At 30.8% G+C, this 25,343-nt stretch overlaps 1 protein-coding gene across 1 annotated transcript; it reads left to right on the forward strand.

Moving 5' to 3' along the window:
• Positions 1–626: 626 nt before the first annotated feature.
• Positions 627–22,385, forward strand: LOC129218792 (GTP-binding protein 2-like). The gene is made up of 6 exons (XM_054853147.1): positions 627–819; positions 1,726–1,913; positions 7,040–7,394; positions 10,558–10,760; positions 15,336–15,536; positions 19,391–22,385. Exons 1-6 carry the CDS (start codon positions 627–629, stop codon positions 19,979–19,981), a joined length of 1,731 nt encoding a protein of 576 aa, XP_054709122.1. The 3' UTR covers positions 19,982–22,385.
• The last annotated feature ends 2,958 nt before the right edge of the window (positions 22,386–25,343 follow it).

Genomic DNA, 25,343 nt, shown 5'->3' on the forward strand with positions numbered 1-25,343 from the left:
TTTTTTTCTTCAGGCCGATTTTAGGACCTGTGGATTATAGGCCGCCGGCAGATAATACGCAGGAAAATGTGTAACATGTTTGCTATTGAATCTTTATGATTGCTTAAAATTTAGACAGGCATAAGAAATTTTTGGTTATTTGCCAAATTGACTTTTTTTTAAAGGTTTTCTAGCTATTTTTGAGATTTATCCAGTTCTGTTAAGAAGCCATGATTGAAAATATGGGGCAGGGAAGGAGGTGGGGGATAGCTTTTAAATTAGATTTTATATTACTTTAAAAGAATTTTCAGTACTTCTCACCCAGTTCAGTTCCTGGCTTTTCCATAGAATTTTTTCAAATCTTCTAAGGGTCATAGTGTCTCACTTGGATTGTTTCCTAGAATGTATATGAGAAAGTTGAGCAGAAATCCTGCCATATTCCCCCAAGTTTTAGCCTCATATTAACTTATTGAAATATTTAAATCAAAGGATTATTTAATACGTTTGACTGCTGGTCATTTGATAACCATTATTATAACCGTGACAAATATTAAAAATATATGAAGTACCTTGCTTCATTCATATAAATAATGACTGCATATATTAATATATCTATGTATTTTATTTTAGCTTTTATCAAGTGATCCATGGATACTTTTGTGAGTTTATTTGATCCTGAGACTCAGGATGAAAATGGAGGTTCATGCCTATCATCTATTCCTGATTTCTTTCCACCAGAAGCTGCTGAGGGAAATATAGAGTATAAACTAAAATTAGTAAACCCATCAAACAGCAGATTTGAACATTTAGTTACACAGATGAAATGGCGACTGAGAGAAGGTAATTAGGTTTTCTAATTAATTATTTTGTGTGTGCTCTTTTAAGGGGACAGAAACCAGTTTAGAAAGCCGAAAATTTTGTGTTTTTTTTTTTTTTTTTTTTTTTTTTTTTTAATAGAGAAGAAATAATCAGATTTCTTTAAACTTGGAGGATATTTTATTCATCTTTTGAAGTACACCTTGTAATTTTTTGAAGTAATTTCCACCAGAACTAGTGGAGTTAGAAGCTACTGTCCATGTGCGGTTGCCATCAGAGCTTGTTGCTGGTGGGCATTACTGTAGCCACAATTTTTGTCTGTAATCATTACACAGTTTTTCTTTCTTGTAAACAACATATTTCTTAAGAATATAAACCTAATTATGATCAAAAAAAAAAAAAAAAAAAAAAGCACGATTTTGAGGTATTTGATTCCAATGTTACGTTTTTCTGCCATTTTTTTTTTCAAATTTCTTGCATTAAAAACAATATTTTTATTAATAACACCATCGAAGAGTTAGGTTCATATAGAGTATTGAATAAAAATTATTCATGCAAATTTTCAGAATGATTGCTCAATGACTCTTTGAGTTAGAATGCCCACCAGTTGAAAAAAAGTTGTTTCCAGAAAAACACATTAAAAAAAAATGCTGTGAACGTTTTCGAATCTCCACAGTCACTTTAAGTGCTCTTAGCATCAGAACTAATAGGAATCTTTCACTGAAAATTTGCTCTAACTGAATAGCATAAAAAGTGTTTACTTTATGACATATTTCAAGTGTTATCATAAGTTCTTCCAAAATTAGATATAATCCACTGCCTTTCTATCTTAGTTTATTTTTTAAAATGTCCCTCTTCCTCCTATTCCTTCAAAATTCTACCTCTTACTTATTTTAACTGTTCTCATTAATTTATGTCTTTGCATTACAGGAGGAGGCGAGGCAATCTATGCAATTGGAGTAGCTGATGGAGGCATGCTCATTGGTCTTGGTGACAAAGAAATGAAAGAGTCTCTCCATACCTTGTATAGGATGGCTGAAAAGTTGGGGGCAGATATTACTAGCCTAGGTGAAAGATATGTAGATGGCATTAATGGAGAAAAGAAAACAGTTGCCGAGGTATTTGTGAAATATTTGCATATTACTGAATGTGGAGTGATGTTAAATTTAGTTATATTAGATTATATTTCAGAGCAACTGCAACAGGAAATATGATGAATTGTGAATTAAATGTTTTAGCGAATAAGTAATACATAACGCCATGAAATACGGCTTAATGTGTTACAAAAGTGTCTAAAAAAAGTCAACAGGAAATGTATCTATATGCTAATTAGTGATGTTCCGGATGTTCGTATCCGTATCGCGGATATCCGAGGGAAAATAAGGATCTGTATCCATATCCGTTACTTTTTTGAAGGATCTTAAACGGATCTTTTCTATTCTAAAACTTCTTAAATATTTGAATTAAAGACTCTTAAATTCTGTTTTAATTAGGTTTTACTCCCTGTCTAAATTATAAGTTATAATTTCCGAAGCCAATTTACCCCCCGTCGCAAAAAGGAAGGGGTAATAAGTTTTATAAGTGTACATCTGTCTGTCTGTTTGTGGCATCGTAGCTCCTAAACAGATGAACTGATTTTGATAGTTATTTTTTTCGTTCAAAGGTGACTTGATCAAAAGTGTTCTTAGCTTGACCTTGGTTTTGTAGAATTTTAACTACCGGAGATATTAATTAAAAATCACCTTAATATTTTTTACAATTATGGTAGTAAAAACTTACCCGTAGGTTAAAAATATTGGCCCTAATTAAAGGGACGAAGTTTTCCGTGTTTGATTTTTATTTTTAATTTCCAAGTTATATACAGTAGGAGCTATAATCTTGTTAAGTAAATTTTAATGCTATTCTAAGTCTTTATACGTGTGATTGGTAGCGATTTCATAGTCGGAAGATAAAGAGAAAAGGCTCGAGGATTTAAAATTTCTATCTCCTGTTGGTTCACATTTGTTAACAATATGTATTCTGACCTGCGAAATTCATCTTAATATGAGGTCAGCTATCTGGGGAATGTTTTTTTTTTCCTTTCTAATTTTTAATTTAATATTAGTTTTTGTTATTGACCTAGGGTTTGTGTAATTTTTCATTTTGATTTTTATCGGCATCCTTCAAAAAAAGTGAGACTAAATTATCTATTTACAATAAGTTGTAAAGGTTTTCCCGGCTGTGTTATTTCGTCGGTCTTGGTAAGTTGGGTGGAATGGATCAGTGCTGCATTTACATTGAAATAAAATGCAAAAAATTATTTATAGCCTGTTCATAAGCAACTTTACACTCTTGCTCCTGTATCCAACATTTACCAGTCTATCTAGAAATAATTTTTCATATTCTATCTAAGCATTAATGTAGCGCTGACCCATTCCTTCCAATTCCACCTCAATTTAACGGAGATTTAAAGAGTAAATAATTGAGTCTTGTTTATATTTTCGTCGTAGATGACATTTTTTGAAGAAACTGCCATTACCCTAACGGGAATACTTTCGGTAGCAAATTTTACACTTGGGTAGTTAATTTGAGTTAAAAAAAATTTTGAGATCCGTATCCCTATCTGCGGATCTTGACACTAATGATACGGGTCCGGCTCCGTATTCAAGGATCTACTTTTTTAACGATCCAGCATATCACTAGTTAAATTACATCAGTAATTTTAAACAAGAATTTAAATTATATCCTCTACTGGTTACAATTTGCTTGTTTATAAGACAATTTTATGGTTAGAATTATTTTTTTTTCTTCTTGCAGTTTTCGTTAGTTGCTTTGTAATTAGCTATTGCTATAATTTTCAGAAATGCCTTTCAGATTGATTACTGAAACAGTTAATGTATTATCTGCTAGTAGTCCATGAAATTAAAGGAGAATGATATTTTGATGTACACACAAAAACCTACTCTTAAAAGTTATTTTTAACCGATTTATCAATTCTGAAGCTAATTTTTACTTTCTTCTATATGTAATATATAGAAGAAAGTATTGGATTCGTGCAAATTTTCGAATTTCGAATTTTGACGGATTCGAACGTTTTGAGGTGTGCTGAGTCCATTTCGACTATTTTTGGAAAATGTCTGTCTGTCTGTGTGTGTGTGTCACGTCTGTGTGTGACCAGTTTTTTGTGGCCGCTCTACAGCAAAAACTACCGCATGAAATCGAACAAAACTTGGTACACATATGTGCCCCTATGTGAACTTGTGCCCATTGGTTTTTGGCGCGAATTCCTCCAAGGGGGGGGGGGGTGGAGCAATGGGACGTTTTTTGAGTTATGCGTGATTGCTATTCCTCAGGAAGTAACTGGCGGAATCAAACAAAATTTGGTCCATATGTTGCCAGTAACAGAAACAGGTGCTGATTCAATTATGGTGTCAATAACTCAAACGGAGGTTGAGCTATAGAACGTTTTTTGTCGTCAATTGTGACTGCAGTATCTCAAGAAATAATGAACAGAATGAAAGAAAAATTTATCGGCAAGTAGCCCTTAGTGGGTATAAAAGCTGATTTTATTTTGGTGTCAACAGCTAAAAAGGGGGTAGCGCAATCGCCCGTTCTTTTTTTCCATTGTGAGTGCCCTATCTCAAAAAGTAATGCTACGTTCTGGTTGAAATTTGGAATATATGTGAATCCATATGTAAACAGGCTTTGGTTCAATTTTGGCGCCAATCGCGCCAAGAGGTGCTGATTTATTTTTATTATCATTATTTTTTAGCGAATAAAAATAGCTTTATTAGTGCAACAATAAGAAAGATAAATCGTAATAGATTACCGTCTGCTTATTTCTCGTGATTTTAATTGTATGGAAATGATCGGAAATATTATTTCAATGATTTAAAATTTTTAACTGTTGCCATCTTATGTTTGTTAACAAATAAAATATTTGTAATTAATTCAAGCAAGGCTTTTAAAATAACTTTCAATTTTCGCTCTTTGCTTTGCTTTTGCAATAATGCAGATATTGGGATGATCGTCAAGTTTTTTCATGTGTAATTTTGTTTTTGTTGGGAATATTGCTTCCTCGTCAAGCATGGGGAGGGATCAGAAAAAAAAAGAAAAATATAGAAGAAAGTTTCGTGATGGCCACAACATACTAGTTTCAAGATGAATTAAATCTTAATGTCCTATCAATGTAATTTAAGTATGTTCCAAGATGTCATGTACCTAGAATAATGTTTTTGATCATTTGTTATATGTTTTTGACTTGACCATTTTATATGGTGATTGCAGTTAAAGCTCTTATTTTCAAGAGCTGCTATATGTTATGAACTTTAAATTTTTGTTTGAACCAATTTTTTACGAGCATTTAGTTGTAACAAGCAAGTGTAAGTGAATTTGACTACTCACTTATAATGAGCATGAAAATACTACTATGCTGTTGATACAAAAAGGTAAACTTCTGCTGTTGATAGCTTTACTCCATTAAACCATCAAGGAATTGAAAATTTACAAAATTTCAATTCATTGATGCATTTAAGTTGAAGAAAATGTCTCACCTTGTTTTATAATTACAGTAGTGTCCCGAAAATCCAAGGTAATTGGGGCTCGCCCCACCTCGGATTACTGAAAACTCAGATTATCCAAAAAATTCTTTGGACTACATAAAGACATGCGCTGTTTACTTCCTTACGTTATGAAAAGGAAATATTGTCTCCTCTAAAAATTTATCACTGAAATATCAACATAAATTTAAGTTTTAATTAACCCTAAATGAGTTTTGATTAGTTTTTTTCTTGATATCTGCACGTACTTGTGTGTAAACTTGAAGGCAACCAAAAACTGCGCTTTGATCGTCCTCGAATAAGTTTTGATGAGTTTTGTCATGACATTTGCTGCTATGTGTGAGCGTACGTATGTACCTCACATAAAACAAAAACGTTAGTCATAAAAGGATAAAATTTCATCTATATGCTTCGTACAGTGTCAAGTTTTGCACTTTCCTTATAAATTGCAATCCAATATTCCAAAAGAGCTGTATGTTAGTCCTTTGAAACAAAACAATGTTTCAATTTCAAGTTATATTTTGTATCAACCTACTTTCTACTTTTCCAAGGCCTTAATCCATCTCTAACAGTCAAAAAATATTTCATGTCACTTGGCAAGTGTTATTGACATAAACCTTTCAATTTCTTTTCATTACCTTATCGTATATTGTTAGGGAAGTTGGAAAAGTTGTGCATAAGCAAAATATTTTAATTTTCAGATTAAAACATTTTTTGTCTATAAAATGTATACCTTAAAAATATCAACAAAGCACCTCGGATTAAGCGGAACCTCGGACTTTTGAGACTTGGATTTTCGAGACTATTGTATATAGAAAGTGTTACATAGAAGAATTTGAGTATTTCAATTACAAGGCGTTTTTTCCTGTTGATAATACATTTCTTCCCATGCATTGGTTAAGAGAAACTTGGCGACTTTCAGTTAATCAAAAATGCTAGATGGGAAATCCATTGCCAATTAAACATGTTTTCAGTATGTTAATTCCCTCAAGAGGTTGCATTGAAGTGTAAAAATTCTGCCAAAAAGTAAATTATGCCATTAAAATATATTGAAAAGTCAGGGAAGTTATCAAAGCGCTTATTGTATTTTCAAAAATTTCTTAACTATATCGTCCATTTTAATAGTTGGATTTGGTTGGTCATCAAATTTTAGGCTATAAATATTCTATGTCGGCGTTCTACATAGGCAAAGAGACTGAAAAGTATTAAGTGTTTCTTTATGACATCTAAAACCTTGGCAACAAAAAGAACTCACTAAACTGTTCAGATATTGAAATCTTTCCTAGATCACTGAAAAACTAATATAAAACACTTGACCCATTTTCAAATTTTTTTGCTAAGTAGTCTAAACAAAGTGCTTATGTCTGCTTGTTAAATATTGACAAAATTAAAAAACTGAAATGTAGAATTTAATGTATTTGAAATGAATAAAAAAAATTTAAAGAGTGTTGTAAAATTTGTGTAAAATTATAAATTTTAAAAGTATATAGTTAACACATGGCTGAAATACTTGAATGTGAATACTTATTTTGTAAGAGCTTTATTTGTAAGAAAGAAATAGAGCATTTGTTGTGTTTTATGAATTGTTTCATGATAGCAAGGGTAAAAAGAAAGTGGACACATTACAAATGATTTTAGTGATAATTTGATTGTAATTAATATTGTTTATTTTTAGATTACTGAAATTAATTGTTCAAAACATTTAGGTGCTTGTCAGGAAAGTACCTGATGATCAACCTTCCATTGAGTTTCGAGTTGCTGTTCTTGGGAGCTCTGATGTTGGAAAAAGTACTTTGCTGGGTGTTCTTACACAAGGAGAGAAGGATAATGGCCACGGCAGTGCACGTCTGAATTTATTTCGCCACTTGCATGAAATTCAAAGTGGTCGCACAAGTAGCATTAGTCACGAAATTCTTGGATTTGATTCTCAGGGTAGCGCAATGACTTACAGCACATGTCGTACTGCCGAGGAAATCTGTGATAGCTCAAAAAAACTGATAACATTTATTGATTTAGCTGGTCACCAGAAGTATTTAAAAACGACTGTTTTTGGATTAACAGGTATTTTTGTATCATTTATCTAAATGAAACAGCTTTGAATTGTTATTTGAATGTGCTTTGTAATTTCATTCTGAAAGGTGTAGATCAAAAAAGAGATTGTTATGCATTTTTTGTGTACAGGGTATAATGATTTGTAATTAATGCTTTTTTATGTATTCTTTAACATTTTGTTTTAAAAGTTTGAGTAAATACTTCCTGTTACTTTCTTTAAGAAAGAACCACTTTTTTTTATGATGAAATAATTGAAAAGTGTTTTCGTGCCAAATGAAATTGATAATTATTATTAGAGAAACAATTTTCTTACTTAGGGAAGTAGGCTCATTAAGCTTTGCACAAACTTATTCAATGTATTTGAAGGATAGGAATAAAACTATTAATTCCAAGTTCTTGTCCCCTCAAATCGCTTCAATGATATTGATTGCATTCTATGTTACGTTGCTTCAAACTACGCACATCAACTCAGCCTTTCTGCTGTGTTCACATTTATCATTTTTATTTATAATTTTACTTTTAAATAGCTTGTAATGATTAGCTTCATAAATAATATTATTAGAAGTTTTTTTTTTTTTTTTTTTGAACTATATCAAGCAATAGTGCTTATTGATCTCACTTCAACCTCAAACAGCATAAGTAGTAACTATTGTCTTTGCAATTGATCCAACCAATCGCATGACTAAGAATTAAAAATTATCTTTTAAAGTGAAGTTACTCTTCAATTTAGTTGAATATTTAATGCATAATTTTTCACACAAACTCAGCTTTTGTGTTAAGATTCAGGCCTGGATCTGTGTACCCGCAGACCCCGCAGTGCAGGGGACCCCACGTCCTTAAAGGGCCCATCAGCCCAAGAAATTAAAAAAAAAAAAAAAATTGAAAAAACTATCCCTATGACTTATTAGTGTGCAAATATACACTGCTGGCCTCTGGGGAGGGACCCAATTGATTTTGTTGCAGGGGGCCCAAAATTTATTGATCCAAGCCTGTTAAATTTCATCAGAAATTTAACAGAATTAAATTTAACCCTATCTATAGGCATAAAACAAAAATTTTGGGATAATGTCAAGAACTTCAAGAATTAAAAGAAAATAAAACTAAATCAATAAATAACTTTCAAACTTTACACGCACAAAAAAAAAAAAAAAAAAAAACTATTTCTTCCATACCAGAAAGAATGAATTTTCTTCTATAATACCTTTTCATCATAAAACCATCCAAGAACATGTATGATAACTCAAAAAATTGAAAAAATTTCTTTCTACCAATGGAACTGAGTTCAAAAAATACCTCAATTTGTTCTTTAGTTACAGTTGAGCCTCCATATATCAAACTTCCACACATCAAAATTTTCTATCTATCAAAATCTCAGCAAATCTCTATGTTCATTACATAGAAAAATTGTTTCTATATATCAAAAAAATCTCCATATGTTGAAATTTTTTTCGAGACATTCGTAGGTTTTTTTTCTACTTTGGACTGTTTGTCTCATGAAAAATGAAGGTTAGGGGAGAAAATTATGTTCATTAAAGGTTGCTAGGAAGTTCAAAAGCAAACTGGGGTTGAGTGGTGTGTAAATTGGTCGTTGTTCTATTCTGGAGTTCTTTAATTCCCTCAAGTTTATTTCAAATCTTAGTTGGAACCAGTAACACTATAAAATCAGTTTCAAGCTATCCCTTTTGTCTTTTGATTATCATTCCTAGTCTTTTTAGCTTCAGTAAAAAACATTCAAGTTAAGTAGATTGATTTTTTACTTTTCTCTCTATTACATTGTCAAAACAAAAACCATCTAATGTTGCAGATCAAGTTGAATTGCCGAAGAATGAAAATGTATGAAGGCACAAAAATATATGTAATTTCTCTTAATTTTTTGTTATTAACTTTCATTTAATCCGATGCTCATATCAGTTAGAAATTGGGTTTCATACACGAAAATTAACTTTAATTTTAATGTTTTAGGAGATTTTTATGATAAAATTGGATTGTTTCTATATATCAAAATTTCTATATATATCAAATTTTTTTCTGGAAAATTGCTGCTTCAATATATTGAGGTCAGACTGTAGTTTTAAATGAAATCAAACGTTTATAACAGAAGTACTATTTTATTAAAAAATCATTTATTACTGTGTCTTTCTTTTTTCAAAAAGACGACTCACAAGAAGCAAAAATGCTTGCGTCGCAGTAACGTAATTAACTGCTGTGAAAAATGTTCAAAGGCTCATGTCAATCAATGAACTGTTAACAGTGTTTAATCTGAGATTTAACAAAATTTCTGAAAAGGTAAACTAAAATTTTAGACAATTTTTGATTTCAAAAACTTGAATTTGTCAGAAACAAAATCATGTTTTGTTTTATTTTTATGTTTTTTCAATTCTGTAGACAGCATGGGGTATTTCTATTGAACTGCAATAGCTTAAAAGTATTCAAAACTTTAAAGAAATAACGTTTTCAAAAGTTTTTTCTTTTAGTTATGATTTAAACTATTACAGTAGGTTATTAAAATAATGTAGTGATTTGTTTTTCTTTAAATTAAGAAAGTAAACTGGAAATTAGCATAGAAGGTTTCAATCTCTTAATATATAAACTAAGGTAAACACACCAGTAGTGGCCAGTGCTTCAGTAGTGGCCACTTCAAGGTTTAAAATGCACTAATTTCAGCCACAGTGAAGAATCTTTTATTGTTTTTAAACTGTGTGTCATTAGCTCTCTTAAACTCAATGAGCGTATTACAGCCCAACTTTACCTTAATTATCCTATTTTTTAAAAATGCCAGAATTTCATTTTGTTCAATTTTTTATCATTTTCGCCCCAAACCTCAAATTTGATCTAGCAGCGGCCACTTCAAAATCTGAAAATTTCAGTAGTGGCCATCAGACATTCTCACAACTAATGAATAAAATTGATTCAATATGATAGTTACATTAAGTACCACTACATTAATCACATTATTATTGTTCATTTCTTTCTTCAAAGTATATAGGTAACCTTGAAGTGGCCACTACTGAAGCACTGGCCACTACTGGTGTGTTTACCTTTCTCATTGTTATAAAACTGGTAAAGCAAAGTACTGCAGTCAGACATTTTAATATTCTCTCATACATTAGTGTTTTTAATGAAAAAGCTTTCCCGAACATGCACATGTTAAAAAAGATTCCTATTTTTTTAGGACATTCTCCTCATTTTGCTGTACTTGTGATAAGTGCTGTAAGTGAGCTTTCTGGAATTGCAAAGGAGCATCTCAGGCTTGCAACTCTTGTTGACATCCCTGTTGTGGTAGTAGTGAATAAAATTGATCTTGCAAGTGAAACTTGCCTTCAGCGTACACTATCCCAACTGGAAAATCTTCTTGTAACACCTGGTTATGGAAAGGTTTGATTTCATTTTGTTTCATTTTTCATTCAGCATTTTATTATTTTGAACTTATAACTCCTAATACTTCTGTAATTGTTTATTATGTTTAGCTGTTTTTCTAAAAAATGTTTAAAACATGCATATCTTCAAAAGTTCAAAAGCTAAAAACTAATAAACTTTTTTGAAAAAATTATTTGAGTCATTGTTTTAAAATGAAATGGAATTTAACTTATTCTTTAGGGATTGTATAGATGTAGCTCTTTTTTCATAGTGTGTAACTTGGGTTAAGCTGTAGTTTTGAAAATGCAGAATAGGCATCTAAAGCTGTTAATAGATTTTGGTTATTTGTTAGAGACAATTGAATTTTATATTGCTCTTTCCATATTGACAAAATATCTAACTATGAGGTTGAGTCAGAAAATGAGTTTTCCTTGGCAACTGTGGACAATGGTGTGTATGAAAGTTTAAAAAATAGAGAGACATTAAAGATAAGCCATAACTTAATTTTCCCACATAAGTATCAAAGAAATTGGGAAATTCGTCGTACAATTTGATGAGCTTCAAAAAGCCCTACAGGAGAAATTCAGGGCTCTGCTTATGGAAGAAATGTTTAACAGCTATGTTCGAAAGAAGTTCAAAACAACTCCCTCTGCAGGTAAAGTGCTCCTCACAGTTTTCTGGGACCCCCAAGGAGTTTTGTTGCTGAACTTTTTGAAAGTTGGAACCATCAATGCTATGTGGTATTGGAATACCCTGTCAAAATTGAAAGGGATTCAGAGAAGCACCCTGGCCTTCTCAGATCTAGCTTTCAGATGTTGGATGACAATGCAAAACTACACTCAGCTTTGAAGAAGAATATTGGCTCAAGGTACTTTGTAAGCAATGCTGAAATCAAACAAGTCATTTGATGCTTCTTCTGTATATTAGGGGCAGCCAATAAATAACAAGACAGATGCTATAAAACAGATTTTATTAGACATTCTTCAAAAGTACTGTTTTCATCAAAAATAAAAGTTTGATAAATTTGATGTAATGTCACTTAAGAGTAGGATTTTTGTGTAGATTATACACCACATGTGATCCTTTTAATAATGAACTATATTTTAAAGTTCCACACATGCTTTGAATTTGACCAATATAGCCTCAAAACTATAAAAAAGTCAATAATTGTATAGCTCCGTACTTTGAGAAAAAGTATCAAAAGTCATTATTTATAAAAATGTGCTCTCATATTAATTAATTCTTACATAGATATCGAAAAAAAAGTAATAAAAGCATTTCTTGCATAGAGAAAGAAAAAGTTCATTTTCCCCTTAGCGCATAACAAAATGTTAAATTTACGAGTGATAAAGAGCCTAAGCGCATAACTTTGGTGCAAAATGTAAAATTTGCGTGTGATAAAGAACGTAGGTTAAGTACAAAAGTTTGAAAATAAATATCTAGCTTGCAACATCCCACATATGTTGCACCTTGAAGCAAAAGAAGTTGCTAAATAAATTTTAATGATTTTTGAGCTCTCAAACTGTAACCACATTTCACACAATAAAGCATAGTTTGGCTGCCGAGTTGTACTTATTATCTTGACTTCTACCAATGTTTGACCTTAGTGATGCATTGTGGGATGATATTTCTGAATATATTCTGACTCGAAGAAATCCATCTCTTTTGGTTAGATAACAAATTGTGGTTGACCCTTTGTCTAATTTTACCCATAGTCTCATTGTTTTAGTATAAACGTGAGGTTTTGTAAATCATACAATTCAGTAGGTACCGCCATCAAGTACCATTTTTTTCAAAGTTTTATCTGAAATTCCTATTTGAGGTGGAGGATCCGAGTTTTCCCACTCCCACCTATCAATGAGCTCGAGGTGGTCTCTCAGCATTGAAATCTGGAATTATGTTTTTTTTTGTCCAATTAAATTTTTCAACTTTGCCATCTTGCTCTCAGTTGTCATTTCGATCATCAACAATAATATAGTTCTGTACACTGGTTACTTTGAGAATCTTAAAAATATAGCTCTGGAGAATGCAGCAATGATCGTCATCAGAGAACTTGGTTTGCGTTGGATTACGAAGATAAATTCGAAGAATTTAACTAGACATTGAAAATTTACAATTTCAGATTTCAATTTCAAAGCTGAGAGTTATGAGGTCATTGATAAACGGAAATGGGGAAAACGTGGCTCCACCTTTCCAAAATGGGAATTTAAGATAGAACTTTGAAAGAAATGGTGCTTGATGGTGTACCTGCTGAAATTTATGGTTTTCAAAACCTCACATGTGATACTAAAGCAGTGAAATGATTGGTAAAGAAGCGCTAGCTATAGTTTGTTTTATAACCAAGAGAGATAGCTTTATTCAAGTCAAATTAGAATCCAGAAATACGCCACAATATAACACTAAGACCGAAAATTGGCAGAAGTCAAGTAGTTCAACTCGCACGCCAAACTATATTTCATAGTAATCAATGTGATTAGTTTGAGGGCTCAAAAATATTAAAATTTATTTCGCAACTTCTTTCGTTTCGAGGTGTGCAATATGTCAGCTGTTTCAAGCTACATATATTTACATTTTCAAATTTTTATACTTAACCATTACTCCCTATTGTAGGCAAATTTTACTTTTTGAGCTTACGTTATTGACTAAGTGGAGAATTATCTTTTTTTTATTGGATAAGAAATCCTTGTATTACCTATTTTGTTCATATCTTTGTAAAAATTAATTCATATGGAAGCAAATTTTTATAAATAATAACTTCTAATACTTTTTCCTCATTGTACGGAGCATCATGATGTTTTTCGATTTTGACGCTACATTTGTCAAATGCAAAGCATGTATGAAACTTTAAAGTATAGTTTATTATTAAAATTATCTTATGCAGTATGTAATCTATACAAAACGCTCAAGTAATATTACATCAAATTCATCATTTTTTTTGATGAAATTATTATAACTTTTTCCAGTTTTTATGCAATAATGGTGAACTTCTAGGCGCGGGCGAACCCTCAAGCTATTTTTTTCTGTTGAAATCCTTTTGCATGACTAAATATCTCTAAAAAAGGCAACTTTTCTGCACTATTACTTAACATATATCAGATTTTGATTTTTTTCACTCCACCCTAATATGCAATCCACACATTTTTTTCTTTTTAACAGAAATATACATCAAATTTTTAAAAAAGGTTCTCCAAAAGTACCAATTTATTCAAATCAATATTATACAAATCATTCTGATCATCATTCTACCATTAATTTTGAATGAGATTTGATTTTTGTAAATAGTTCAATGGTTTTTTTCAAACAGAAATTAACCTTTTTTTTTTGTGAATCAAGATTTTAAGCAGGAAGTTTTTTTTTTTTTTAAATTTTAGAGTTACATGCAATTATATATGTGTTTACATATATACACTCCATTAAATGAAGATAAATTGAAATTTTTACTTAAATCTGTCCACTAACTAACAATATTGATATACTGATTATATCATGTGTATACACAATAGTTTTTGAGAGGAAAGCAGCAAATAACAAGGTTCAACTGTGTTGTGACTTCAGTTGGAAAAAGATTTTTGTAAATCAAGCCTACAAAATTTGCACTTTTTCTGAAAAAAAAAAAAAAAATGTGTTGTGTGATAGTAAGCATCTCTGAGTTTATAATTCATGTAGAAGTGTTTGTAAAAAAGGCAAGGGATTTATCTTTTGTTAACCACTATACAAGCTTAAGGGGGAAACCAGTTTAGACAAGTCAAAAAATCCACTTTTTTTCAATGTCATAAAATGTTAGTAAAACTATTCAAGGATATGTTGCCAAAGTTTCAGTGAAAAATTCGGATTTGTTCTGATGCTATCAGCCACTTACGTGACTGTGGGGTTTTGAAAACGTTCACAGCAGTGTTTTTCAAATGTGTTTTTCTCGAAACAACTTTTTTTTCAACTGGTGGGCATTCTAGCTCGAATAGTTCTTCATTAATTCTTCTGAAAATTTGTGTGAATATTATTTTTTCAATTATACTCTATATGAACCTAACTCTGGAGTGATATTATTTAAAAAATATTCTTTTTAATGCAAAAAATGTGAAAGAAATGGTAGAAAAACGTGAAATTGTAATCAAACATTTCAAAAACATGCAATTTTCAACTTTTTTGATCAAAATTAAGTTCATATCCTTAGGAAATATGTCATTAAGGTAAAAGAAAAATTGTAATAATTACAGATAAAAATTATTGTTTTGGTAATGCCCACCAGCAAAAAGCTCTGATGGTGACCGCCCATGGACAGCAGCTTCTAACTCCTCTATTTCTGGTGGAAATGAGTTTACAGAATTACAAAATGTATTTCAAAAGATGCATAAAATATCCTCCAAGTTTGAAGAAATTCTGATTATTCCTTCCTTGCTAGAAAAATTTGTGAAAAACACTAAAATTTCGAGCTTTTAAACTGGTTTCCCCCCTTAATTACTGTCTGTTTTTTAAAAATACATATTAATTCATATGGAATGATTTTGTTTAGAATTATTGAGAATTTGTTTTTGGTACATTATATATTTTTATCTTTTGTATTGATAGTCTTTTCATTTTCTTTTCCTTTTGTAGATGTCTTTTCAAGTCCTCAATGAAGATGATGCCTTAACTGCTGCTAGTTCCTTTGCTACTGATAAAATAACACCTATTTTTTCAGTTTCTTGTGTGACAGGGAAAGGTTTAGATCTACTGTATACTTTTCTTAATATATTACCTCCTGCAATTAACCAAAAGGAAAGAGATAATCTTATGCAAAAACCTGCCGAATTTCAGGTGAGAGGCAACAATTAACTGAAGTAAAGTAAAATAAAAAGCTCTCTAAAAATGTTTTTTGTTGAATACAGTGAAACACTGTTTATACGTTTCTCATTTATATGTTTTAATCATGTATGCATTTTTTAAATTGCTTCCTGCAGAGTCTAATACAGTGAAATTCCATTACAATAAATACCAATGTAGCAAAATTTCTGTTTCAACAAAATAAATTTTCAGTCCCATTGTAATTGTTTTTACATTGCTTGAATTCCATTACAACAAAATTCCCTTTACAGTGAACAAAATTTGTTGTCCCTTGAAGTTCGTTGTAACGGAATTTCACTGTGCATATCAATGTATACCTATTATAGGTTTTTTCATTCATACACGTTTTTCAGACAGTCCCTTCAAAAACTTATAAACGGTGCTTCACTGTATTTTTCATGTACAGTAGAACTCCAATTATCAAATTAAATGGGACCGGAGCCCATTCAGTTAATCAAAAATTTGGATAAATTTTCTAAAAAAATTGTCTATTTTAATTAATTACTGCCCATATGCTGAAAATAAGGGAACTAAACTATTTTTAAAGGACAAGAGCTTTTAATGAATCAAATGAAAATACTTTTACATGCTAAGTATACTTACAAGAGTTGTACATTAGTACAGCATGTATGTATTGTACTTAAAATGAAAGTCATTGCTTGTTCAATATCTCAATCAAAGTAAGCTCTTTGACTAGCTTCACGGAAGGAATAGTACGTAAAACAATCATTATTTTGTGAACCGCAGTACACTTCCGCCTTAATTTTTTGAAATTTGTAGTAATTCCTCTTTAGATAGTAGGAATTCGAATAATTTGGTTTTTGGTGTAGCATATATGTTTTCCTGTCATTTAAAAAATAGTCTATTATAACAAACATTATTGCATATAAAAATTTTTCCATCAAGTGTGCATGCCTATTTGCCTATTTTACCAAACATGCCGGAACAAAAGTTGTTACTATTTTCAACTATTTTTAATTCTTCTTGCCATCTTAGCTATTTGATCAAATAGCAAGTTTGTCACAGTATATTGTCATATAAGCAAACTTTTGCAATACACTATCTTTGGGTTGCGTGTAATGCAATATCTTCAGAAATGATTTTCTAAGACATTTAAAGAAACGTGTTTAGGATTCCATACTAATTATAGGGAAATGTGGCAATTTGATGTTTTTTTTCGCGCTTTATTTTCAGTGGAAACCAAATGAGCAAGCTTGTACAGAAAAGCTAATGTGCAACAAATGACAAAAATTCAAAAAAAAAAAAAAAGAAAAAAGAAAATTTGCAGATACTGCCTTCTAACAGCATTATAATACTGACTTATTAACTTATGCAATAAAGAGGTAGTTTTTTCTTAAATTGGTTCTTCAAATGAAACTCCAAAACACAAAATATCCTAATTAAACTTGCAGCATTCGTTGTGTCTTGTGTGTACTTTTTGAAGATTTGAGTCATGATAAAAATATAAACTAAGGGTTTTAAAAAAATGTAGGTTGGGTAAATGATTAGTTATAGGGCATGCTCAGGTTTTTTTTTCAATTTGGATACAACTGTTGCATATCTAGTTAGTTCATGGAAAAAACATATTCTAACAATATTAGAGTTTTGGAATAGGGAAGTTTTTGATTTTTCAATTTTATTTTTATATGATAGAGCAACGTGTATGAACGTCATAGGTGAAAAAATTTTTGCGATATGATAAGTAGTTTTTTTTAAATTAATTTTTAAAGTTCAAGCGTTTGTTACGTCAAATGGTATAGATAGGTGCAGTTGGCTTCGAAGACGAAACGTAAGACTTACCTCCTCATTTAACTCCTCACATTTCTGGAACATTAAACCTCTCATCCTCTCGGAAATATTCGAATACCATTATTGATGTTACTGGAGGAAGATTGATTATTAGATTGTCTTTAACGAATCCGGCCCCCATAGTGTGTTCAAAAGGATTATTGAATTTCTAAAAAATAAAAATATCAGCGTGCTAAAAATGTCGTAGCGAAAACATGGGATCTTCGGTGGAAGGTTGCCCATTAGTGCCCTGTGACGTAAGCTCGTGACGTTTCACAAAAGCGCACTTTTGGGCATGGATTTTTAAAAATTCATTAAAAATCAATAACGGTGTTTTAAAATTCGGCGATGGTGAATTTTTTGGTTTTGAGGTTCAATTAACAATATCCAATAGTCAAAATATGAACATTTAATAGGTTGCAACTTCCCTATTGCACTCTATAACTGTGATAATTTCATGAGTTTTTATTGGAAACATATCTCTTTACTAATCATAAAGCTCAAAGTTTCTCTGGATATCTGAATCTCTGTCGGGATATCTGTCTGGATCTCTGTGACGAGTATAGCGCCTAAACTGTTTGGCCAATTTTCATGAAATTTGGTACAAAAATAGTTTGTAGCATGGAGGTGTGCAGTGCACCGAAGCGTTTTTTTGAAAATTCGATTTTGTCCTTTTTCTATTCCAATTTTCAGCTTATTTTACCGAGCAAATTATCATAACATGGACAAGTAAATTACCATAAGGTGGACGAGCAAATTGCCAAAGCGGGGACGAGCAAATTACCATAACATGGGTGAGCAAATTAACATAGCAAATTGGGGAGAAACTCATCATTCATTATTTGTAAATATACAGCAGAGCACAAAACTGGTCAGTAAAAGTCAGTATTTGTCAGTTTTTTCAAAATTTAGTCAGTAAAGTCGGTATTTTTGTGCAAATTTGCCGAAGAATTCATTTCAAGAAAAATATCGACAATGGTATTTTTCCTATTTTCCATATAAACTTTATAAATTGGAAAAAAAGTGAGACATTGTCAATACTGCAACCTCATTTTGCCTGCCTGCTAAAGTTTGCATTATTTTATAGGAATAATTTGCTGTTAGCTTCTTTTTAGTGTACTTTCCAGAAATATTTTAAAGATAGAACAAATATGTGCTTAATCTGTTGTAAAAAATTCTTAAAAAGAAGTAATCGTCAAATAAATAACTAAGATAATGAATAGTGCAAAATAAATTTTTTGAAAGTAAGGTATTGAGATGGGGAAATGTGTGTCTAATGGTCTGCCTGATCTTGACTTTCATCAAAAGTTCTTGCAGTATAAGTGACCTTAGTTTCTGTACGTAAAAAAATATTGGCTGAATAGTAAATAAAGCAATCTTCTAACTGTGCTCTGTGTTTTACTAAAACATTTTTTAATCTAAAAATTAACAGGATTAATTGTACAATTTATAGATATTTTGTATTTCCTGATGTCAGATTTTTTTTTTTTTAATTCTGTTTTCGAGTTCAAAAAAAAAAAAAAGTGAATGAAACATTGCTCTTAATTATTTAATAATATTTTGACCAGTTACAAGATCTCTTAATTTATTTTCCTAGTTTCAAAAAAGTTTTATTCATTATTCAGTAAATATATAAATTAAAAACGCAACTTTCAGTCAAAATTTGTACCAATTAAGCTTTACATTATGTTGCTGCACATTACGAATAAAGCTAGCATCTATTTCCTTAAGTATGATGCTCTTTTTTGTTGCGTCAATGTTTGCTAAGTTTTAAAATTTTAGTCAGTATTTGGTTAGTATTTAGTCAGTATTGGTCAGTATTTTTTAAATTTTGGTCTGTAAAGTCAATATTTTTGTCCCTCCAAACAGTTTTATCCCCTGATACAGGCAAACCAAATGACCTTTTAATTTTCTACTACAGGCAAAACCGTGCGGGTTCCGCTAGTGTCAGCATGAACTAGATCTTTTTTTTTTTTTTTTTTTGTAGCTCCAATAATTTGTTATATTTAATTTCATTTATTTACTTTACTTTTTTTCAGATTGATGAAACTTTTCATGTACCAGATGTTGGAATTGTTGTATCAGGGCTGCTAACCAGTGGAGTGATTCGTGAAAATGACAGCTTACTGCTAGGTCCTACTGATAAAGGGAGCTTTTTGCCTGTAAAAGTACTGTCTCTGCATCGACACAAAGTACCCAGTAGAGTTGTGAGAGCATGTGAAAGTGCAACTTTAGCCCTTTCTAGTCATGACAGCGTAAATCTCCGAAAAGGGATGGTCCTTATTAGTCGTGAAATAAGGCCACCTGTATGTTACTTTTTTCAAGCAAAGATTCAAGTACTGTTACATTCAATAAATATATGTGCCGGATTTCAAGCATCAATACATATAGGGAATGTAAGGCAAACTGCGACAGTGCTAGGCATTATGGGTAAATCTAGCCTCTCTGTCAATGATAAAGCTTCTGTTATATTTAAATTTATTCAGCGACCTGAGTGTATACATCCAGGCTCTAAGTTATTGTTGAGGGTAGGACAGACGAAAGCAATTGGAAAAGTGACCCAAGTCTTTCTCCTTGGTGATAATTTGCCATTGAAAACATCACCAATACACAACATATTAAAAGAGTGATGCATAGCAATTAAATGCTTCTGCAATAGTTTTTGCAGGAACTCACAAAACTTTGGAAAGAATACTGAATTTTAAACCTTTTTATATTTATTTCTTTCACTGGAATGTTGAATTTTAATATTGGGTGGAAAATGTTTCAGTAAAATGTTCAATATCAAAACTGCTTGGATTTTGTTATCCGAATTAACTTTTGAAGGTACTTGAAAGTAAAAAGAGAAAACTACTTCATAAAAATTGGTGTTAAAAATGTGGGAGGAATGCACTGAGACGATTTTATGGTTCTATTTAAAATATTCGTTTATTAGCTTTTTGAAATTTAAAATACTAATTAGTTTTAGAGTAATATATTGTTTTAGAAATATTTATCTCATATTTTTATCATTAAAAAAACTAACATTGATTTTAAGTTTCAAATTTCATAGTTTTAAAGTTTGATTTAAAATTAGTAATATTTTTAGAATTCTTTTGTGCTTGTTTTGCACATTCTGTTTTGTGATATTTTTGTTACAATTATTTTTGTACACTCTTTTACGTTTATTTTTGTTTGGTGTCCTATTTTTTTCTTATTTTCTGTGCTTTTTAAATATTTATTTCAGCATTCCTTATACTTTATTTTCTTCCACACCAGCACAGTGTATCATATATTTATTTTTATCGAGATAGGCATAATGATGTACTTAATGTATGTTAAGTATTGTTAGTGAAGACATTTTTTTTATCTGTCATAAAGTATCCAGTATGTTGTATTAGCAAGTATATGCTATAGTATTATATCAGATTATCTTCATTTTCACTTAAATTAAGTCAGTTGATAGATTTATCGACTAAAAAAAGTTTTTTTTTCTAATGATCACTTTATAAGTATTTCAGTAGGTTAGTTTGTGATGATAATCCTTCTGAAATTCTTGATGTGCTTATTCAAAAGCTAAATAATTGTTTCTTTTGCTGGCCATCTAAACTCTCCAGTGTATGAAAATAAAAACTTACAAAACTTCTAAAATATCTCATTAGTGAAATTACTATTATTATTGGTAAAAAAAAACTTGAATTGTGTATACAATTTTATTCAAAGTCTTTTAAGATATGTCAATGCCGAGTATGGCAACTGTACACAATGCCAGTTTTGATGTTGTCTTTTACTATTCATTTTACACTCAATTTATCATATATATACATATAGTATGTTTTTAACGAATAAATTGTTTAACATTTTTTTGAGGGGTGAAACTAAATGTTTTTCATGCTCTATGTTAGTAAAAGATCTGTTTTAAAAGTGCATACTTTTGTAATACAAACATCAATGTACAAAATTCCAGTACTGAATGTTCTTCATGTTATTCCTCAGAGCAAAGATAAATAGAGTGAGCATAAGCATTACTTTTAGACTCTCAGCATGAAGGCATTTTTGGCCACAAACATGTGACCATTTGGTAAATTGTACAATCTTATCAGCAAATGGACTTTTTTTGACTCTTCAATGCAAAGTCAATAAGTGGAAAAAATGAATTTATGCCATTTTAAGTAATAGACATAAATCTCTCATTGGTAAGGCTCATATTTCAGTAAGAAAATTATTTTAAAATATTTTTATGCTACACAACGCATGTTGAAACAGAAGTCATATTTCTTGCATGTTTAGTTAAAGGGGTACAGTAACCGAAGTGATTGGGTACAAACCACCTGCAGTAAATCATATTCTGAATTAATAGGTTACTTAAAAATGAATTTCAAGAGACTGCAGAAACTTTAACTCTGGATATAAAAATGTGATCATTTACAGAATAACTTAAATATGATGTTTTTAATTGCATTGCAATTATTATAAACTGCATATTTCTTCAAAAAGAGTTGCTCATGTCAGAAAATGTATTGCAGATTCAATAAGGCTTAATATAATAAACTAATTGGTAATGTGATATTAATGATGCAGTTAATTTTTATGTTCTGATTTTTAAATTTGAACCTAAATACCTTGCAAAAAATAATTTAATTGCAGGTTTGATTGCATTTGGATTCAACACCATTTTGAACATTCAAATTATCTATAGTAGTATCCCAACCATTTACTAAATAAAATAGATAAAAGTTCAGGGAAACCGACTATCGTTAAACAAGATTTCGCTTAAGTCAAGTTTTAGGTGATTGAGGTTCCATTCTACTTGAACTTCATCACAAGATCAGTAATAATGTTACAAACAGTACCCACATCCTATCTTGAACACAGTCTGCTTTCACCCTGAAAGTTGGTTCCTACCTTCCTCGATAAAAAGTGCTCTCTACACTATTTTTGCTTTGAGTTTTATATTCCCAATAAACTCATCAAAAATATCAACCATGTTTTGAAAAATCAATTGTAAATGTAAGAAAAAGTAATAAATGCCATGACATTTGGTTATTTTTCTGATAAGACTATTTAGTTAATGAAAACATAATGTGATGTTGACATACCTCATAAATCTTTTCATCTATGTATTATAATTGTGCAGGATGTATTTTACATTGAAAGTAAGAACATCATATCATTCATTTTTGACAAACAAGCAAAAGAAACTCTGTGAAATGAAGCAGAAATGTAAATATACATTTGTTTCCCATAATGTTTCAAGAAGTTAAACATTAATCTCCAAAGATGCAAAATTTTGTGGAGGCAAAAATCGATATCTGACATACTAATGCAACTGATCAAGAAAGTTTTTACAGCACAAATTCTACTACACATTCATTGTAAGTTCAGTAGTAATATCCAAAATTTATTTTACTACTATAAATCATTGAAAATTCATTCATTCATTAGTGTATCACATAATTAACAAATGAGTTTGAGCATTGAAAAATATTTGAATTTTATTCTCATTGAAATAAGGGATATCTATAGCTTTTAAAGCTTTTTATCTGTCACACTTTCAAAATAAGGAGCTCATTAAAGATGTCTATAGACAAAATTGCAATGGGACTAGATTTATGAATTTGTATCCAGTGGAGGTTTTCTTAAATTATTATAGTTTGGAAAAAGAGATCATTATTAAAAATTCCTCACCTTTCTTTAAGGTGACAAGTAAAAGCACTTACTAATTCACCCTTGTGCAAGCTTTATGCTTAGCGATAATTGATTCTTGTTTATAAAGGATTTCTTTTCTTTTTAATCTGCCTGACTAGGATACCACTTATGTGTCTGCAAGTGGACTACTACTTATGTGCCATGTTTCCCATATTTTAAAGGTTTCTTGCATGCAGTAAATGGAAAAAGCCATTTTTTATTTTCAATTTTTCTAAAATATTTTTACATCTTTAATTGCTTAAAGTATTTTATACATCCATGTTATTTATATATATTATATACAGATTATTTATTTACACATATTTTATATATGTGGATGTGTAAAATAATGAGCAATTTTGTGATTTTGAAAATCATGAATAATTATTTTATCATTTCTGCATTCAATTCAAAGTTTTGATGTAAATGGGTTTGTTGAAAGATTATTCATTGAGAGATGATTCAGAAGATGTTTTTAAGTAATTTTCATAAACTTTGTTTTACTGCACAAGATTTACATCCCTCATTCTTAACCATCGTGGGTCCCTCCCATTTCGGTTACACTCAAGACCCTTGGGGTCATATACGACCCCAATGTTTCCTTTAATATATTTATTATGATTATTGAATGTAACATGCAATTTTTAAGTTTACACACTTTTTAATGATTAAAAAATATATATAAAGAATGCAATCAAAGTAAAATTTAAATTTTGACTTAAAAAAAAATAATTTCAGAGCAAAACTTACAATAGCTGTAGATTTATTTACAACTGTTACAGACCTGATACAAATGATTTTTACAAGTGAATTTCAAACACTTATGACATTTATCACTGTATTTTCTATCCAGTTCTTTTGGACAAAAGTTGCAACGTCCTCTTTTTTTTCCATCTACTCATATTTGAATCTTCCGTAGGATCTATTTGTGATTTCTTAACAATTGCTGTGGCTGCTTCAGTTCTTGGGAGAAATTTTCTATTATGTAGTGAAGGTTTTATTAGTTCATAACCTAATTCTTCCAGAAAATACCTTCTTCTATTCTTTTTGTTTTCATGGTATGAAGGATTAATTTCACGCCAAACCACAAAAGCATTATTAGCAGATACATCAATTATGGTGTAAAAAAGAATTACTGGATTACTGGCCACCGAGCACTTCCTCTTTTGCAAGTGTAAGTTGCTACTATTTGATCTAAAGTATCAACAGCCCCTTTTGTCGAATTATAATCCAATATCATTGTTGATTTTTTATCAGATCTATTACTTATATCGCCTTTGTTATGCATAGTACTAATTAAAGTGACACAATTATTTTTTTTCGGTGTATATGCTACTAATGCAGTGTCAGTTGTAAATCCAAATATTGTGGTATGCACCTCCTTTCCCTTCGAATGAGTAAATTCGATGGGAAGTTTCGGCTTATTTTTTCTTATTGTTCCTAACATAGTTATCTTTCTTTTTAGCAGTAATTGGCCAAGTTCATAAGAGGAAAACCAGTTATCGAAAGTAACATTATGCCGGCTGAGGACCATAGGTCATATCCAAAACAACACGCGAAGCTTGGTTTTTCTCTGGTGGACCATCCTTTGGCTTTACAGTGTATACTAGCATATTCCATGCATAGGCACTTTTAAAGTCACAAACAATCCATATTTTTATCCCATACTTAGACGGTTTTTTTGGCATGTACTGCCGAAACGGACAGCGACCTCTAAAACCTACAAGTTGTTCGTCGATTGTGACATGATTTACTGGATTGTATAATTTAGGTAAAATTTCAACTCAAGTGTCCCACAATTCTCGAATAGCAGCCATTTTATCACTCAGTCGCCTTTCTGCTCTAGTATCTTTGTTGTCAAAACGAAGGATTCTAGATATCACTTAGAACCTCTTTAGAGACATTGCAGCTCGAAAAATAGGTCGTCCAAACTCTTCACTCCACAAACTTGTCAGAGCTTCGCCATGTTATTTAAAAACCCCAGCTAGGATTAGAAGTCCCAAATAGCAATGCAACTCATTGTAATCGAATTTTTGCCACTTATCACCAAATAACTTAGCACCTTCAACATTCGTCATATCTATAATAATTTTTTCAATGGTAAGTGGAAAGTACAACAGAAAAGAAGATTTTATATCTGTTGCTCTTGATGTTGCATATAATGCTCATCCCGGTTTTAGTTTTATTATATTTGCCAACGAAGTTCGTCCATGTCCTGCGTATGGAGTATCAGGCCACTAATTTTTTTTATTTTTTGAAAGCATATATTTAGGCGAACCACTGTTCGATGTAAATAACTGGTTATTGCCATCACTTGAATCAGAG

Source organism: Uloborus diversus, chromosome 1, assembly GCF_026930045.1.
Source record: "Uloborus diversus isolate 005 chromosome 1, Udiv.v.3.1, whole genome shotgun sequence".
Classification (NCBI taxonomy): domain Eukaryota; kingdom Metazoa; phylum Arthropoda; class Arachnida; order Araneae; family Uloboridae; genus Uloborus; species Uloborus diversus.

Bases quoted from the DNA above. Each gene is read 5' to 3' on its own strand.
- LOC129218792 (XM_054853147.1), top strand. From the start codon at position 627: ATGGATACTTTTGTGAGTTTATTTGATCCTGAGACTCAGGATGAAAAT. The intron at 1,914-7,039 runs GTATTTGTGAAA...CAAAACATTTAG, and splicing joins AAAAGAAAACAGTTGCCGAG to GTGCTTGTCAGGAAAGTACC. The intron at 15,537-19,390 runs GTGAGAGGCAAC...ACTTTTTTTCAG, and splicing joins AAAAACCTGCCGAATTTCAG to ATTGATGAAACTTTTCATGT.